The sequence below is a fragment of the Abrus precatorius genome, unplaced genomic scaffold (assembly GCF_003935025.1).
Source record: "Abrus precatorius isolate BTA unplaced genomic scaffold, Abrus_2018 Scaffold11, whole genome shotgun sequence".
Classification (NCBI taxonomy): domain Eukaryota; kingdom Viridiplantae; phylum Streptophyta; class Magnoliopsida; order Fabales; family Fabaceae; genus Abrus; species Abrus precatorius.
The window spans coordinates 18,684,642-18,702,338 of NW_020874303.1; the positions used below are offsets into that span (position 1 = coordinate 18,684,642).

Genomic DNA, 17,697 nt, shown 5'->3' on the forward strand with positions numbered 1-17,697 from the left:
ATCTACAGTTTTCTTCAACTTAAATGTTATTAAAAAAAATTAACCTATTTATGAATTAAAATACTATAAAGATCCTATTTTATTTTTAGAGCTAAACTTAGACTTTTATAAGTAACAAGATTTTATTAAACAAATATTTATTACACTAGAGATAAAAAATATATAAAAAATATTTTTTAATTAAAATTATTATTATTAATTTTTTAAATGATAGAGTATAGCTAAACGATATTTTAATTTTATTTTAATAATTTATGCAATAAAGTTTTGTGTAAAGGTTGAGACACGTTATGAAGAAACAGAGTTTAAACAACTTCAAAAAAGAGAGACACACTAAATTGCCTTTTTTAGCATATTTACATACATGTTGCAAACATCTAATTGTATATTAACTATACAAATACAAAAATAAAGATAAATGATAAAGTATGGAATTAAATAAACATTCATACCACGCATTAACGCTCAATTTTGTTTTCTAATTCATTTTTTAAACGTGTGTTTAAGGGGATGTTTTAGATATTAAAATTAAATAATATATTTGATATATATTTATATAATAAATTTAAGTATTTTTTAGAATATATTCAATATTTTCAATATATACTCTTATTAGAATAGTGGTTTTTAATTTAGGCTGCAGAGTGCAGACCTACCTACCTACCTGCTAGTTAATGGGGGCCTGTCTTCCATAGCTAAATTGCAATGCATTGTTCTGTACAGTACAGTATACACTGCATGGTGCTGTCAACCCTCCCATTAAATTTTACCTATATTTTATGCGTTGTGCCATTTTTTAAAAGCCATTTATCGACATTTTAGATGATTAGTAATTTCTACGAACGTTCCAGTACTGGAAATATTTTGCGTAAATTTTGTAACATGAATCGTATATATTCCTTGAGTTCACATGTGAAGAAAACTGGGCAGAGAAAATGGGGACCCTCAGGGGTGCAGGTCTGAAGAGTAGCAGAGAAGAGGAAAAGTGGAGCCCTTTGCATTATTTTCGAGTGCCAAGTTCTAATCAAAGATCGTGCGAGACGCACTATCCTTTTAGGTTTCACAATCACTAGTCATTGTGTTGGTGGGAAAATGAACCGTTTTGATATTGTTTCTGTATCGGCTAAGCTATCAAACCATGCATGCTTAGGTACCGTTTCATTGTTGGGTACACAGAGAAGGATATGTCTATAATTTCACCCAACCACTACAAATAAATACATTCCGTATTTATGAATTAATTGAGTTGTCTGCAGAATGGAGAATCTTACTATTTACTATCTAAATTTGACTAATGTTATTTTTATAATAATTTTTGCACATATTATCTGTTATATTTTATATTTTTTTACTCTTTTTTTTTTATTAAAAACTATTATAAATTTGTGTTTTATAGATAACATTTTAATTCAACATTTAAACAAAGAAATGTTTATAATTTAAAAATCTTATTTTGATATTTAGACAACTTCACATTATTGCATTAAAGATAATCACTTTATTTTAATGCATTAATGCTGTACTTTGTATTAGATTTTTCGGAAAATGTATTTAGTAGTTAAGTTTTTTAAATATTATCTTTTTTAAATTTTAACATGACATTGTTTATTAGCTGAGTAATTATGTATTTTCTTTATTTTTTAAAATATTATAATATTTTTTTTTTACATTTAAGAATCTCATAATCAAATATTATAGATCCCAGTAACGCTTATAATCTTATGATATTACGCATAGTCGCATACAAAATATAATCTCATATTATTAAAATATTTGAAATTCATATTAAATCTTTGACTATCATGAAAGATTACACACAATGCAATGAAAATATTAATATAAAAAATTATGAAATTTACATGTCTTTGTTTACTGTTATCAACCAATTAGTTCATTTTTTAACATGAAATTTTAATAAAAAAATATTTACTTGATATATATATATATATATATTTCACACATCACTTTACAATATCATCTAAGGTAAAACTGAATCAATCAAAATGTTTGTACAGTGTGACCTCTCCTAAGCCTCGTTATTTAACTTCGTCATGAAGGTCTTAATCTTGATTCTTGAACGCTCAGTCGCACGTTCAAGGATCACGCCAAATCAACGAAGAAAGTGCTAATATCTAGAAGAATGTTGATCATTTCAACGTTCATTTAAAAGTTACATTATCAAATTTTGCTTATGCAGATTATACATAATAAAGGCGTTATGTCTAAATAGGCGATAGATAAGGGTCCATATGAAAAGCACTATTTTGTGTAGAGGCTTATAAGAACTAATTATAAATTTAATGACTCATTTAAATGCGGCTTACGAGAGTCGGCATGTACCTGTAAGTAAGTTAATAGATTTGAACAACAGGTTTGCACGTCAACCCGCAAGTCAAAGCATTGTTTGTATTGACCGAAAAAGACAACATTTTTTACATTAATGAGAAAATGTGTTTGATTAAGATGTAGGTAACAAAGTTTGTGAAATGATTACCATTTACTCATCTGGACCTGGTTAGCTTTCTTACTATAACTAATTGATGAATCGAATTTAGAAAACTATCCAATAAAGAATATGATGTTGAAAGAGATTGAATCACGCGAAACTTATGTGTAGTGATACAATGTTCATTTAATTTTTTTATTTTTGTGTGTGTGTGTATTTAGTCTAAAGATTTATTAATCTTTTTGGTTTGTCAGTTTTTAAACTATCACATAGTAAGGTTGAAAGGACCACAATGATTATCAAATCACACTATTTTTAATGAAACACAAGGATTTAAAATATAAAAATTAAATTAAAAACTATAAAACTTTTAAGAACCAAAAAAGTATTTAAATTAAAAGAATATATTTAAAATATCCCATTTGATCTAAAATTTCATAGAAAAGAGTTAATAAACCAATGTCTATACCCTTGGGTTAGTGTAACACTAACATTGGTTTCGTGAATTGGGCCACGTGGGCAAGTTAATGAATTGGGTGAGTTGGTCTGAGCTGCAGGCCTATGGGCCGAAGTGCTGCATTATGGCGACGCTATATGAAGTATGAACATTGGAAGGCTGAAGCACGTGTTGCAATAGGTAAGGGTATAGACAACGCATATTCGTTAAATGTTCTCTCTCTCTCCCTTACTCTAAATTACCACAATACCCATTTCCAAGCCAGCAGTTATTTGCAAACCAAAGACAAATCCTAAATCTTGATGGCATTTTGTGTGAAGCTACGCAACACAAAACAAGTGTCATCATCGTCGTCCATGAATAGATCCAGGTTGTTCATCTCTATAAACGATTATAGCAGGAGACCACACAGCACGTGCAACTAGAACACACACACACACACACAGAGTTCAGCAACTCAACCTTTTGCTTCTCATGCTTGCCCTCCATTCTCTTCCTTTTTGCGTCTTTCTGTTTGAGACTAATTAAGGTAATTCATTTCTACCCCACTGTCCCTCTACTTTTTATCTCTTTACTTTACACCACATATAATCTCCATTAGTTTTACTAACTATGAAACTTTATTGCTCTGATTTCTGGGTGTCAATGAAAACAATCGAATAATTCATTTTCTCTTTGTACCTTTGTGGAATTATGAAATATAATATATCTTAATAAACTGCGTTTATTAAGACCCGGCATAGAGGATGTACATTAATATTGTTCATTCTATGTTAGTTATGATAAAAGGCATTTATATCTCGCATGCATCCACAGTGTAGTTAAAGAAGAACAATATCTTGTAATCGATAATTTTGCCTCAGCCCAAATATTTGTGGCATAATCAAATTCTCGTTAATATCATCCCCTTAACCCGGTTCGGGAGGGGTTGTTCTTTGTTTTAGCAAGAAGTGTTGTTGGGTTGCAAATATTTGACTCGCCAACAACCGCTACAAAAGCTTGAAAACCACTCACAAATTCACCCGTTTGGGGTTTTTCTATTGGAGCTGTCGAGTGTGGGTGAACTGGATTGAGAGTAACAGATTAATCAAGTGACATGCCAACTAATCAATTAAAAATTGTTCATCTCAGTAGACACCTTGACAGAGACTTTGACATTGTTTTTCTATATACTCTCGGTTGGTCTCTTGCATCATTAGCTATTATACCTGTGTCTGTTCTAGTTGGCGTAAATGTCATCTTTCTTTCGTCTTTTCTTAGGTCTGTTCTTACGCTTAATTTTTTACCCGGTGTTCGGAATCTATTGAATCAAACCACTCAATCATTTAGTTATAAATTATTATTTAATCCTAAAATCCAACCGTTACAAACACATGAGGATTAATAATTTCATCTTTATGTACCAATAAATAACAATGATAAGTTCATAACAGTTTTTGCCACGTCTGATTCCCTATATAGTGCTACAATTCTTTGTACTCTTATTCCATTATTCTTCTATTATATTATTTTTATTTAGTTTTTCACCTTGATTAATTTTTATGTGTTTAGAACAATATAAACGTGAATTTTACATAAAAATTATAATTAGTTGCATTAAAATAAACACGAATCTATTTGCATTTTAATTTAAAACCAAACATGGTATACTTACTTTATGCACACATCCGAGCCAGATTCTATTATTTTGTTCAGTAGCCAGACTTAAATTCTCCAATTTTGTTACAGGAAAAGCCATTGATTTTAAATATAATGGTCAAAATTTCACGATGTCGTTAAGGTATTTTTTAAAGAAAATAATATGGTGAAATTTAACCATTAAATTTAAAATCAGTGATCCAAATTCAGTCGAAATCGGTATATATAATATATATAATCCCTAGTTGAGAAAGCCCAAAAAAGTGTAATATACGTACTTGTTTTACATCCAACTGGATGATAAGATCAAGATTGTTAGCTTGCTCGGGTTGTGTTGCTCTCAGCAAACCAAATTAGCATTAAGATATAAATCTAATTTGGACTCCTTTTCCTCACGGTGGCGTTCCTTGATTGGATGGTTGTTGCATTATACCCGAAATGTTTTTCTTTTTCCATCGGGTCTTAAGGTTGTAGTTTTCGTTGTGGGAGTTACGAAATGGTTGTTTCCTGCTTTTGATGCTTTGCATGTTGCCTTCCCTTTTGTCCACAACGCTTTCTTTTTTGGTCCACAACGCTTATTTCCTCTCCAAGTACCTGTGAACATTTGAACCTTTTTGGGGAAGGCGTGGTCTCTCACAAACAGGTTGGAGATGGGGTCTAGAATTCCTTTAGGTCTGGATTAGTGTCACAAAACGATGAAGGAAATTGGGGTTGGCCCTTTACAGCTTTCATTATGTGCCTTTGTATATGTTGCCAATGATTAATGGATTTCGTATTTTGTGAGGAATCGGTTTAGAGGACAAAACTAAATTTGAATTAATTTAATTATGTCTACACATTAGTATCTATTTGTTTTTATTTAAGGTGTAATTGTTATTCGTTTTATTTATATTAGGTTAGATATGATTAATTTTTCAGTTTCTTTCATTAATCTTTAATGTGTGAATTCATCAAATCATATATATGTATGTATCGGTTTTTTTTATTACATACATATACACACTATAGAAAAAGAAAATTATGTTTGAATTGAGGTATATTAGAAACATATACAAATACACACGTATATATTATGAAATTTTATTTGGTAAAATATTATTTCAAAAATATAAATAAGATTTTTGTTTCATCTGGGATGGATTGATCTTAAGTTTTAGATTTAAAATATATCTAATATAATTAATTTTGATTTTTTTATTTTTAAGTATGTTTTTTATTCTTTTGACCTTTTTATTAGGTTGTTTCGATTTTAAACATTATGCTTTTCTTTTTCAAAAAAAGAAAGATTAGTTTATTCTTAGTTCAGACTTGTTACAAGCATTAAGATCTTTTATAATAATATTTATAAATAATCAACCAATGAAAGTGTCGAATTGAATCATTACCTTTTCTGTTAACACTTTTAGATCCAACTAATCCCATGTACGTGAATTTTATTCGGTACATGCCTTCCTTTGATTGACATTTCAGCTCAAAGCAATGGAAGAAATGGTGGGGTCGATAATTTCACATCAATTCATTGATTTGCTTGAACATGATTAGTAGGTGCTTTGGGTTTTGATGGTCTATCATGTTGATTTAAGCAATTGCTCGTCATTATCTTTTAAACGAAAAAATTAAAATAAAATTCTAACATGCAAAATGTGTTGCAAGGGTAAAAGTAAAAAAAAAAAAGAGGCTTAAATCACATGGGGGTGTTAAGTAATGAAAGGCTAAATGCTATGCAATTTCGTTATTCTTTAATTAATCATTACACAAAGAAAAGTATAATGTTAATCATTAAATTCTAACCTTTACTCTATGTTTGATTGAACTTTTGCTGTAAAAATCACAGAAAAAGGAGGATGGGCCTGTATGTAACATTAAAATATGGGGTCATCACTGGTTTGATTATTGTCTTGATGATGATATATGTGATATATGTAATATATTGTTAATATAAGCAATGTTATGAATTTGATATTGAAATTGAAGTGTACAGTGTTGAGGAACTGAATGGACACGGATTGGGGCAGTCACATATCCTCGTCAATTGAAATGAATTACAAGGCATCCTCATCGGTGTGGGACACGTATTCCCGCATGCCTGTCCCACCATTGCTTCTCATGCCCCCGCGAAGATTCTGCTATTTGTCTATTTTACATCCAAACATGCAAAGTAAATGCTAAAGGCCTAGAATCTTCTCTTCCACTCCGGGTCGGGCCTCTTGTTTTTCCACCGCGTAAGCTCACTCCAATTTTCTTAACTCTTAAGAATTAAGTTTGTTGACTAAAAAGAAAAGAATTAAGTTTATAAGTTTTGGGGACTAAGATTCAAAATTTCATATATATATTTTATATGTAATAAATAAATAAATAAATGTATTGAACCCGGGAATTTAGTAATCTGGGTCCCCACTCCCCAAACAACGCAATCCTACGTGTCGGAGATCTGTGTGCTGCAATATGGTGATATTTTGTTTGTTGAACTGCGTGTGAGACTTTGAAGCACCGATTACGGTCCTAATGCCACGTGTCCATATTCATGACATTTAAATTGAGTTTTTTAACGGCTTGGGTCCCTTGGCACTTGCGAAATGTGAAAGTGGAACGCAGCGACGCACATTCACTATCTGTAATCGGGTCGGGTCATCCATTTCGAGCCCGATTTTGACCCATGAGTATTTCGGGTCATAGAATTGAACGGCCGAGATGCCATCCATCGTGATGAAACTCGCTATTTAGAGATGGAAATGAAAGTGAGCGTTACTTTTGCTTTTGCACACAGCACACTCCTGAGGGAAAGGCCAGTTTCTTATTCCTTCCAGACGCTTCTATTCGAATCGAGGATTTAGGGTTTTGTTTTGTTTTTTTATTTTTTTGTTGTTGATCGGTGATCGGAAACGTGAGATTCTGAGTGTGAGGAGAGATGGCGGAGCATCACGAACACGAGGAAGCGAAGGGTGAATCACTGTTGGACAAGGTTTCGGGGAAGATCCACGATCATGATTCCTCTTCTTCGTCGGATTCAGACAACGAGAAAAGCAACTCTTCTCCTTCATTCAAGAACAAGGTTTTCAGGCTTTTCGGCCGGGAAAAGCCCATCCACACTGTTCTTGGCGGTGGAAAACGTATGCGATTTTTATTTCTGATTTTCTATTAGTCTTTTTTTGTGCTACCTTATTTTTTATTCTTGCAATTAGTGTTTTTTCTCGTATAAATTGCTCCGCAACCTAAGTTCTGATTCGAGAAATTTGTTTCTTGCTCTTCCAGTGATGTGAGTTGGTTTATAGGGTGGGTCTTGGGTTTATGAAGTTCAAGTGAGATCTTGTATGTTCGATTGTTGTTCTTGTTGCTCTATTCATATTTTTTGGAGCTATTTAAAAAAAAAAATAACAAAATGATCTACATAGTTTTTGGGGGCTTAGATCTGCATTCCACTGTTCCTCCAGTTGTGTGTTTTGCCCCAAATTCTCCCCAATTAATATAGGTACCTTAGAAGATCTAAGTTCCTAGCTTCGATAATAGCTGGATTTTTGTGAGTGTATTGGAGGAGTTTGGCATTTTTCCTGCGTTTTAATTGTCAACTCAAGTCAAACATTGAGGACTCACCTTGACTATAATACTGCTTCTTGATTTACCTCTATTTTAATGGCATGGGTTTTTTCAATTTTTATTTAGGGCCTGTAACATGTTCACTATTTGTTTGCTCTGTGTGTTTTTGTTTTACACTGAATTGCTTGTTATGGAACAGCGGCGGATGTTTTTCTATGGAGAAATAAGAAGATATCTGCGACGACGCTCGGAGTTGCTACAGCTATATGGATTCTGTTTGAATTGCTTGAATATCACCTTCTCACTTTGGTTTGCCATTTCCTGATACTTGCACTGGCAGCATTGTTCTTATGGTCCAATGCGTCGACGTTTATCAACAAGTAAAGTGTTAAATGTTAATACTGTAATACGATTTTCTGATACTTTCCCACTCTGTTAGTTGATTAAATTACTTGTTTTGATTATGATTAGGAGTCCACCAAGGATCCCACAATTGCACATTCCCGAGGAACCTGTTTTAGAGTTTGCCTCTGCTCTTAGACTTGAGATCAATTGTGCTTTTTCTGTATTAAGGGATATAGCATCTGGAAGGGATCTCAAGAAGTTCCTATCAGTATGTTGATTTCCTTTTTATCATACGTTTTTATGTTGTCCATTGTTGCATTTGCTGTCCACTCTGAAATTTGTGGTGATTAAAATCCCCCGGGGGTGGGGGAAGCAGGTGGGGTTTACGGGCGTGCCTCAGTTTGTTTACATTGTTTACATTGCCATTGATATCTTCGTTTTTGTATTACCTGTATGCTGGTTACATACTTGGCAGTTCTCTACTAGTGAGTCTTAGCGGGAGGACCGCAGGTTTTGTATCCTGCAATGTTGCAGATTGTTGTGCTGATTTCTAACTTCTTGGTTGTTGTTTTGTATGGTTTTTGTTTTGTATTATTCAGGTGATTGCTGGATTATGGGTTTTCTCTATTCTAGGGAGCTGGGCCAACTTCTTGACGCTGTTCTATATAGGTAATGAAGTGCCTTTTATCCTTTGACATTTACTGCCTTGAAAGTTCAAATATTAACCTGAATTGTACATACTTAGATGTGATGTGCTATATTTTCGTGAAACAGCTTTTGTTTTGCTTCACACTGTACCTGTGCTTTATGAGAAATATGAAGATCGCGTGGACTCTTTTGGTGAGAAGGCACTAGCCGAGATTAAGAAGCAATATGCAGTGTTCGATGCGAAGGTTTTGAGCAAGATTCCCAGAGGACCTTTGAAAGATAAAAAGAAAGATTGAAGTGGCACTCAAGTTTGACAAATATGTTGTAGTTGGGTTCGTCAATGTGCTGTTAAATTTAGATTGATCATCAGTTAAAACCCCTATCATGTCAGATTTTAATTTTTTAGGGTCCTTTAGTAGACATTGTGGAAGAAGTATCTTATATAACTTTCTGCTGCTTACATGTACCCCACAAAAAATCCTATATGCTCATGGATGACTGGTTATCTGTATTTTGTGTTGTATTTATATGAAGAATACATACGCCGTGCATTTAAATGCTTTTATAGGAGTGATCGTTCTGTTTTCCAACTCACGCAAGCTTGAAGTAGCTGTTGGTGAGGCGGTGAGGCCCCCCCATCCAGTGTCTGCCCTTGTTCGAACTTGGGCACTGATCAGTTCTAAGAATTACCACAATTATTTCACCCGGGTCATGCAGTCTGGAAGCTCTTGTACAGGTTCCGACATTTTGTAGTACCTGCCTGGGCTTGAACACGGGTTTTGGTCATCCCCCCTCTTACGTCTCTACCCTACCCATACGTAATAAAAACAGGTTCTTCATGACAAGGATATAAATTCTATTAAATGATAATGTAATTAATTAAGAGATAATGGTATATAGATTTTTAGTGGGATTATATTTGCAAGATACATTAAAATTTTAAAAATAAAATATAGAGATAAGAAGTTAGAAGAAATTAAAATAAATTTATGAATGTATAAGATTTAAAAATACATTAATTTTTATTATGTATATTATAGTCGGTCGTTAAAATTGAAGTGCAAGTGTGCTCATCTTAAAGACGTAAATACTATTGTCATCACATTTTTTTCCACGTTGAGCGGTGAAGAAAAAGAAAATGTATTGCTTATTATATAGTTTATCAAGTGGCAAGAGGTGTTGTATAAAGAGAAAAGCAAGAAAGTCTACTGCTTTCCATATACAACAGGTGTTGGCAATAAAATAAGGTGATATTATCTTTGTTGTCTTAATCTTTCTTTGTAACTTTTCATTAATGATTCTGTTATTTCTGTATGCAATTTAAGCTAACAAGTAACAACTAAAAATTCTGTAAAATGAAATATGAGGTTCTGTGCTCGTTTTTCCAATATTATCCCAAGTCATCCATGTAACTTGACAAGAGCTTCCGCAGCTGCGGCTAGAATTGAGAAAAGAATTTGCACAATGACTGACTTTACGTGGACATCCAAATTATTAGTATTGCGAGCTCAATGATAATTGAATTTTAAGTAGAAGTCATTTTTACATATTTCTACGAAGCAATTTATTCTTCTGCATAATAATATCAGATAGGGGAAAAAGGTAAGGAAATAACGGCCGTCTAATGGACATGATAAATATATTTTTAATATCTTTTCTGCCTAATATCAGTGTTAGAAAAAAGTGTGGAAGAATAGATTATCATTTTTCTTATCAGTATATTGCATTAGGTAAGACTGTGCTAGTTTGTGCTGACAAACTGAAGCCCGTACTATATATTCTTTGTAATCTATTTCAAATAGTAACTTTTTTCGGATGAAATGTTTCAACATAATTAAATATTAATTAAGACTATCTGATAATGTTACCCTGGCGTTATTTTCGCTCCCCTAATTGCTGCTTGGTAAACCGTATTGAAAAGATTTGCATAACAAAGGTTTTCATTTCAGTGTAGTATTCTCTGTCCACACGAATGGATCTTCAGTCTTCATATGATTGTGTCATAAAACAGACAGAGGTTATTGATATTCCATATTTTAATGAAAATGGCAAATTTCATTGAAAACACGGTGGAAACATTCTATCGTAATGGACAAAAGATGTCCTGCTGCGTGAAATTTCAAGAGTAGGAACATAATTTAAAATTTTAATTAGAAGTTACATGCATTATGCTATCACATTGAATCACACAACATTTTTTATTTCTTGCACATACAATACAGGTTTAGTAAATCACCGACGCACCATATAATGCTAATACATAAAACCACCACCTGCTTTTAGTGATCAACAGCAAACTTTGAAACACCATTTTATAGAATAGCAATAAGTTACCTTAGTAACTAGTTATATTGGTAGGTTGTTGCAGCCTATGGGAAAAATACCCAAGATATATTAGCTTAGTTCCTAAGCTCAAGGGAATGAAGCCAGCAAGGTATTCTCGGAAAATATATATAGACAGCAGATATTGCTTGTTCGTGGAAATGTTCCTCACACTAACTCATTGAAAGGGTGCAGCTACGATTTTTTTTTTTTTCTTGTTCATAGGAAGTAAGACAATTGCTGTTGCTTCCTTGAACCTCCTTCTCCGTACAAATCGTTCCACTGTTTCAACTCACTCATTCCAGCCCCTTCAGCTGCAAAGCTAGCAGCAACCTGCGATCCAACAAGTTAGATCAGATCAAGCAGTATACAAATAGACGTTTTACTGGCAATGAAAGACCCATTCTTATTATATAACTGGATTAATCTAACTTGAGCTCCACATTTAAAAAAAAAAATCTTTTATTTATTAGTGGTGTTACCTGATTCTTGGCCTCTCTGAAATCCTGCATGTTCAATGGCCTAAGGGTAATAACTCTTTCCTCTTCTGCATCTATAGATTGTACTTCTTCACTGTCTTGGACATCTTCATTCTTTCCCTCGGCAGCTTTCTGCTTTTTATCCTGCAAAAAAAATAAAAAATAGAAAATCAGAGGTTAACATAATGAACACACATAATCAGGATTATAAAGATATTAAAAAAAAATTTATACAATTAGCAATTACCAGACTCTTCAGCCTTTCTTGCTGAATTAACTCTCTAACAGGTCGATAAGCAGCAGTTGTGCACAAATTCTGTGTTGAACAGTTTTTGACAATGAATGGATAGGTTTAATCAGAAAGCCCAAATAGAACAAAAAGCATTAACCATTTTAGAGAATAGTACAAACCTTTAGATCACTTCCGGTATATCCTTCTGTCATAGTTGCAAGTTCCTTAAAATCAAGTTCACTATCCACCTTTTCTTTTGCCAAAAGAGTCCTCAAAATCTTTTCCCTGTTCTCCACAGATGGTAGTCCCACCATGATTCTGCATTACAATAGATTCAAATGATCAAAATATTACACAACTTCAGGGAGGATATTCAGATTTTCACGCGCACACATTATAGATAGCTATATGTCGTCATCATCATTGCCTTTTATATTGCCATCGCATTTGCTCTCACCTCCCTCACACATAAAATTCACAATGAATAGGAAGTAGTATACACATAAATGGAGAAAGTGGAAATCTAGTAACGAGATAAAGAATGTAGTGAGTACCTTCTTTCAAATCGCCTAATTATAGCTTCATCCAGATCAAATGGCCTATTTGTTGCAGCCAGAACAAGGATACGCTCTCCAGGTTTGGTTAAAAGCCCGTCCCAATGAGTCATAAATTCATTCTTTATTTTCCTCATGGCTTCATGCTCCCCGACTCTGGTCCGTTGCCCAAGCATGCTATCAACCTCGTCCACAAATATAATAGTTGGGGAGACCTTGGCTGCAAGCGTGAATAAGGCGCGAACATTCTTCTCATCTTCACCAAACCATTTAGAAGTGATGGTAGACATGGACACATTGATGAAACTTGCTCCAGCCTCCTTTGCAATGGCCTTTGCTAGCATTGTCTTCCCAGTGCCAGGAGGACCAAACAACAATATTCCTCTACAAGGCTTTAGAAGGCCTCCAGTGAAAAGGTCTGGCCTTCTAAGAGGAAGCATTACAAGTTCTTGAAGGGATTCTTTGGTCTCATCTAAGGCACCAATGTCAGAGAATGTGACATCAATCTCTTTTGCCGGTACTACCTCCGGCCTTATTCGCTTCTCAAACTCATTATCAGGTGGAACTTGCTGCAAGTGATTAATGAACATCAAATGTTGAAGTGGAATTTACAGAACAGACAAATAGAGTCAGCAGAATAGAAAGGAGTGTTTCTTAAATCCTGTATGGTATGAAATCAACAGTATGTTTGAACTTTGAATAAGCCTCTTACAAATATACTTGCAATTTTATTAGAAAATAAAGGCTTACAGGGGCTTTTGATGGTGCCGGAACTGAATTTTCACCATCTGCCTTTCCCACTGAATTTGATGTTTCTGCTTCAGCCTTTTTTACAGGAGCAGCATTTTCAGACTTCGCTTCCGGTTTTGTAGCAGTTCCTTCACCTTTTTGCATCTTTTATGTCCACAGGAGAGAGAGAGAGAGAGAGAACATTGAAAGCATATCAGCACATGGTAGGTGTTCTCAATTTAATAAACAAACATAACAAGTTGTGCAAACCTCAGATTTTACAGCTTGATCTTCCAATTTTGATGTATCTCTTCCATTTGATTTCCCCTTGTGGAATATACTCAATGCATGGGACAAACTGTTTCACAAACCATAAAAGTATGTCATCAAATTAAGATAGTTCGGTGCAATTAAAGTTTGAACTTACTTTAAGCCTCACCTATTGCAAGAAATAACAAGTTTCCCATTTCTGTATTCTGGGTCTTTGTTTTTCATCAAATGATAAGAAATTGCTGACACAATAATCTCTTCTATATAGTTACTGAGAACCACTGTGTCTTGCACACAAATGGAATCCAGGTCATCACAATCAAGATCATTTGCTGCAAGCACTTCCATGATATGGTTTTTGTTATCCTGAACTTGTATCATCTTCATATCCTCTTCTAATTGAGACTTCCAGCTAACAAGATGTGACTCATCTTCTGGTGGCCTGATTTCTATGTTGTATGGGAAGAGGGAAGTAAGTTTCTCATCCACCTCTTCGTAGTCATTATCAGTATCAATGACTCGTGAACCAAGAATCAAAATTGGTCCAGATAATTTCTTCAACATTTTCTGGAACATGTTATATATCCTTTGTGATTTATATAACAACCTATCAACATCCCGCAGATATAGCACAATTGGATAAGTTTTTGACACAAAAACCAGAACCTGCAAGTAAAATTCCACTTATCAAGTCAATGTCATTCTGGAGGAATGTGATATGTGGCCTTGGTTAGTTTCAATAATGCTCTGATGCTGGAATATCCATATAATAATAAAAAAAATTTACCTTATAAAGAGACTGTATAAGAAGCTTTTCATCAAAAGACCAGCTGCTTGTACGCTTCAGAGGAGCTGAAAGGAGATTAAACATATAAGAAATCATGAGAGAGAGAGAAAGAAAGAGAAGCATGATCAAATGAGACTGCTCTCTCTAAAAATGAACGTAAAATATACTAGTTATTGCTCCAAAAGATTAAGAATCTAATGCATAAAACCAATTCTGTAAAAGATGCAGATTGTAACTTCAAATTGGAAAGTACCACTTTGATTTATGCATAAATTAACTAAACAATATGGGTCTGATCATGTAGCTGATTCAAGAATACAATGAAAACGCATCCCTCTTTCATATTTTGTCTTTTTCTTTACATGCTTCTGGCACTTGTATCATTCCGAAATTATATCTCTGCCTAAAAATAAATCTCTACCTGACCATAACTAGTAAATGAATAAAATCAACAGCCATAGTTAATCTTTTTATGTAATTTCTTCAAGTAACCTGAATTTGTAGGATTGCTTTGCAAAGTAAGGCCACTGATATTTGAAGAGGAAGAAGCATTCCTACGGAGCTTTGGAGGATTGCTAGATGCTTCAGCCCCCCTACAAACCAAAAGGCAAACACACACATTAATATAAATAAACTGGCAGCAAAGTTATATCTGTTTCTCACAATCTGAACATAGTTCAGATACATTGATTGGAGGTCCACTCCACTGCTTGGCCTGTGCATTTTGCCTGCAAATAAATACTCCAGGTCAGTGATGTAGTTTTTATAGGCATTCTAGTTAGTAAGTTGTCAATTACAGACTACCATATAGAATACCAATATCCTGATACAGTAGGAAGTTCAAGGGAATCAAACACTAGCTATCACACTTGGCAAACATTAAACAAAAACAGATAAAGTTATTTGCACACCCATCTAACCTTCCACAACATCTTTTATTCAATTAGAAGTTACCATTATTATAACTTTTCTTCGCATAAAACATAGCCGCAAAACCTTGAGTGAAAGGTTGACAAAGCTTTTGGTTGATTATGAATCTAGCTATGTGCCCGGGTCAGAGAAGATGTTAATCAGTTTGTACCTTTAGGTTCCTCCCTCTGTGGAAAGATTGAAAATGACCCAAATAGATCAGATAACCGCTCCAAAGTTGACTCAGAAGTGGATCTTTTGAAAGACTGCAATAGCATGTTTTGCTATGATGATAAGCAACATAAAATAATACACTCGGCAGAAATCAAAAGTAAAAGCAATAAACAATAAACCAGAAATATCTTACAGATTCTTTGTTGGTAGAACCATATTTACTCTGAATCTGCAGAAATGAAAGACCAACCATTATGTACATAAGTAACGGACGAAAGTAAAAATGACTCAAAACTTCTTACACTCCCTACTCACCTTCAATGAAAAGTCTGTTACATCCAACAAAAGCAACTTGGCCTCAAAGTAATGAGCCAAAGCCTTGGCAAGCATCTGTTGGTAAAGTTCTTTAGGACATAAAAAAGGGAAGAGGAGAAGATATAGTTAGCTTGACAGTGACAGTAGAAGCACCAAATCATATAAAATCCCTCATCAATAGATGCCAAGTAAATTACTAACCTGCTGGCCCTGAAAGCAGAATAGTCCTGCTTGCAGGAGCAAGATTACGTGTGTATTTAGAAACATCAGCATGCTTTAAATGGACATAAGCAGCACTTGTCAGCAAAACACGCGTCTGCTCACTGTTATCACGAATAGGATGTGAAGTGTTACTTATACCCGAACAGAGATTGAATAATCAATATATAGTAACGCTTCAGATATATGGTCAAATCAAGCCTTCATCAATGCAACAATAAGAGCATGAAATGGATTAGTATCCAATAAACTGTTTCAGTGAAACATTAATTAAATGTAATTTCTTAACAAATTATATTTGAAAAATATTGTCGCCATATACCAGATTATGTAACGTAATCTGGAAAATCATCTTACGGTTATATTTATATTACAGCATGTCATGTCAGATATAAACATAGTTCTGTTCATATCACACGGTTGTCCTCCCTCACAGACAAGGCCACCTGATTACAAAATTTCATTCATACGATTTCACTTTCACACAATGCAAAAGCATATGCCAACCGTGTAGGGATTAAACAAGAAAAACAGTACACAGGACAATTGAATTCAGATAAAATATGTATGCATGCCGTCGCCAGCAAACTTCTTTTAAACCATTTTGATTTTCCATGATTACAGGAAAAGAACCAACGTTGCATACTATAATATATATGAATGATCAAGAGTGTGTGTGTGTGTGTGTGTATAAAACCATGCTGGTTTGCATGCATAAGACATAAGAGAAAACAGATTAAGGAGCAAAAGTTTGTGGTGCGATGCCTGAGGTAATAAGGGAACTTATCAAAAGTGAGATTGCTTTCTCTTCCATCAACGACTTGTCGTAGCATTTCTTGCTCCATCTTCTCAGCAGAAACAGCGTTTGAGGAGAAAGTGTTGGCTCCCCATTTGCCAACGGTTTGCCCAGAAGCCAATCCAATCCCCACTCCCACTCCCACCCCAACACTCAACGCCGATATCAGTATGCTTTTCTGTTCCATCACTTCTTTCTAATGAAATAATATATCAGTAACTCTTAACTTCTTTTATAGAATGACAGAGAACGAAGAAGAACCCTCTCTTTATTTCTTCCTCTCTCTCTCTCTCTCTCACACACACACACACACACACAAAAGAACTAAACTTTATGTTATTAAGGGTTTTGGGGTGTAACTAAACTTTAAACTTGAACTATAGAGTATAAGTATAATATAATTAATATTAATATATGGTGGGTGGGTGCAATAACTGATAGTTTTTCCTTTGAGGGGATGGCGGTGAAAGTGGTGGTTAACGGCGGAGTGTTTATCAGTTCCCGCTTGTTTGTGCCTCTGCTTCATTGGTGTTTGGTGTTGAGTTTTTAAAGGGGAAGATTGGTGACTCATGTTTGTGTTATGTTACGTGTCACTCTTTTGACGGTTTATTTGTCGGTTTGACAGTTTTTTTTTTAATTTATTTCTGCTTTCTTTGGATATGCTTCCGCTTTTCTTTCTTCATCGTGAAGTTTTTTTTAACTCTTTAAAATGTTTCTTCTGTTTGATATATATATTTTTTGTTTTCACAAATAATTATAGAAAAGGAAATGATAATTATTTTCAAAACAAAACCGTCAATAACATAAAATCAAAAGGATAATTTATAATTATTATTATTAATA

The 17,697-nt window shown here is 34.0% G+C and overlaps 2 protein-coding genes across 2 annotated transcripts; one reads left to right on the plus strand and one right to left on the minus strand.

Moving 5' to 3' along the window:
* Positions 1–6,924: 6,924 nt before the first annotated feature.
* On the plus strand, positions 6,925–9,897 carry LOC113853751 (reticulon-like protein B2). The gene is made up of 5 exons (XM_027484339.1): positions 6,925–7,651; positions 8,275–8,455; positions 8,547–8,688; positions 9,020–9,089; positions 9,195–9,897. The coding sequence occupies exons 1-5, from the start codon at positions 7,450–7,452 to the stop codon at positions 9,362–9,364; spliced, it is 765 nt and encodes a 254-aa protein (XP_027340140.1). The 5' UTR covers positions 6,925–7,449; the 3' UTR covers positions 9,365–9,897.
* A 1,300-nt stretch (positions 9,898–11,197) lies between these two features.
* On the minus strand, positions 11,198–17,373 carry LOC113854077 (putative cell division cycle ATPase). The gene is made up of 16 exons (XM_027484917.1): positions 16,824–17,373; positions 16,041–16,162; positions 15,840–15,928; positions 15,718–15,753; positions 15,523–15,616; positions 15,127–15,169; positions 14,934–15,034; positions 14,442–14,506; positions 13,824–14,320; positions 13,655–13,742; positions 13,406–13,549; positions 12,656–13,224; positions 12,281–12,419; positions 12,117–12,185; positions 11,873–12,013; positions 11,198–11,723 (listed from the first exon to the last, which is right to left on the minus strand). The coding sequence occupies exons 1-16, from the start codon at positions 17,039–17,041 to the stop codon at positions 11,610–11,612; spliced, it is 2,529 nt and encodes an 842-aa protein (XP_027340718.1). The 5' UTR covers positions 17,042–17,373; the 3' UTR covers positions 11,198–11,609.
* Positions 17,374–17,697: the final 324 nt, after the last annotated feature.

Excerpts from the sequence above, each read along its gene's own strand:
- LOC113854077 (XM_027484917.1), bottom strand. The coding sequence starts at position 17,041 with ATGGAACAGAAAAGCATACTGATATCGGCGTTGAGTGTTGGGGTGGGA. Across the intron at positions 16,163-16,823 it reads AAGTTCCCTTATTACCTCAG|TGAGCAGACGCGTGTTTTGC; the intron begins GCATCGCACCAC and ends TCGTGATAACAG. Across the intron at positions 12,186-12,280 it reads ATACCGGAAGTGATCTAAAG|AATTTGTGCACAACTGCTGC; the intron begins GTTTGTACTATT and ends TGTTCAACACAG.
- LOC113853751 (XM_027484339.1), top strand. The coding sequence starts at position 7,450 with ATGGCGGAGCATCACGAACACGAGGAAGCGAAGGGTGAATCACTGTTG. Across the intron at positions 7,652-8,274 it reads TGTTCTTGGCGGTGGAAAAC|CGGCGGATGTTTTTCTATGG; the intron begins GTATGCGATTTT and ends GTTATGGAACAG. Across the intron at positions 8,689-9,019 it reads ATCTCAAGAAGTTCCTATCA|GTGATTGCTGGATTATGGGT; the intron begins GTATGTTGATTT and ends TGTATTATTCAG.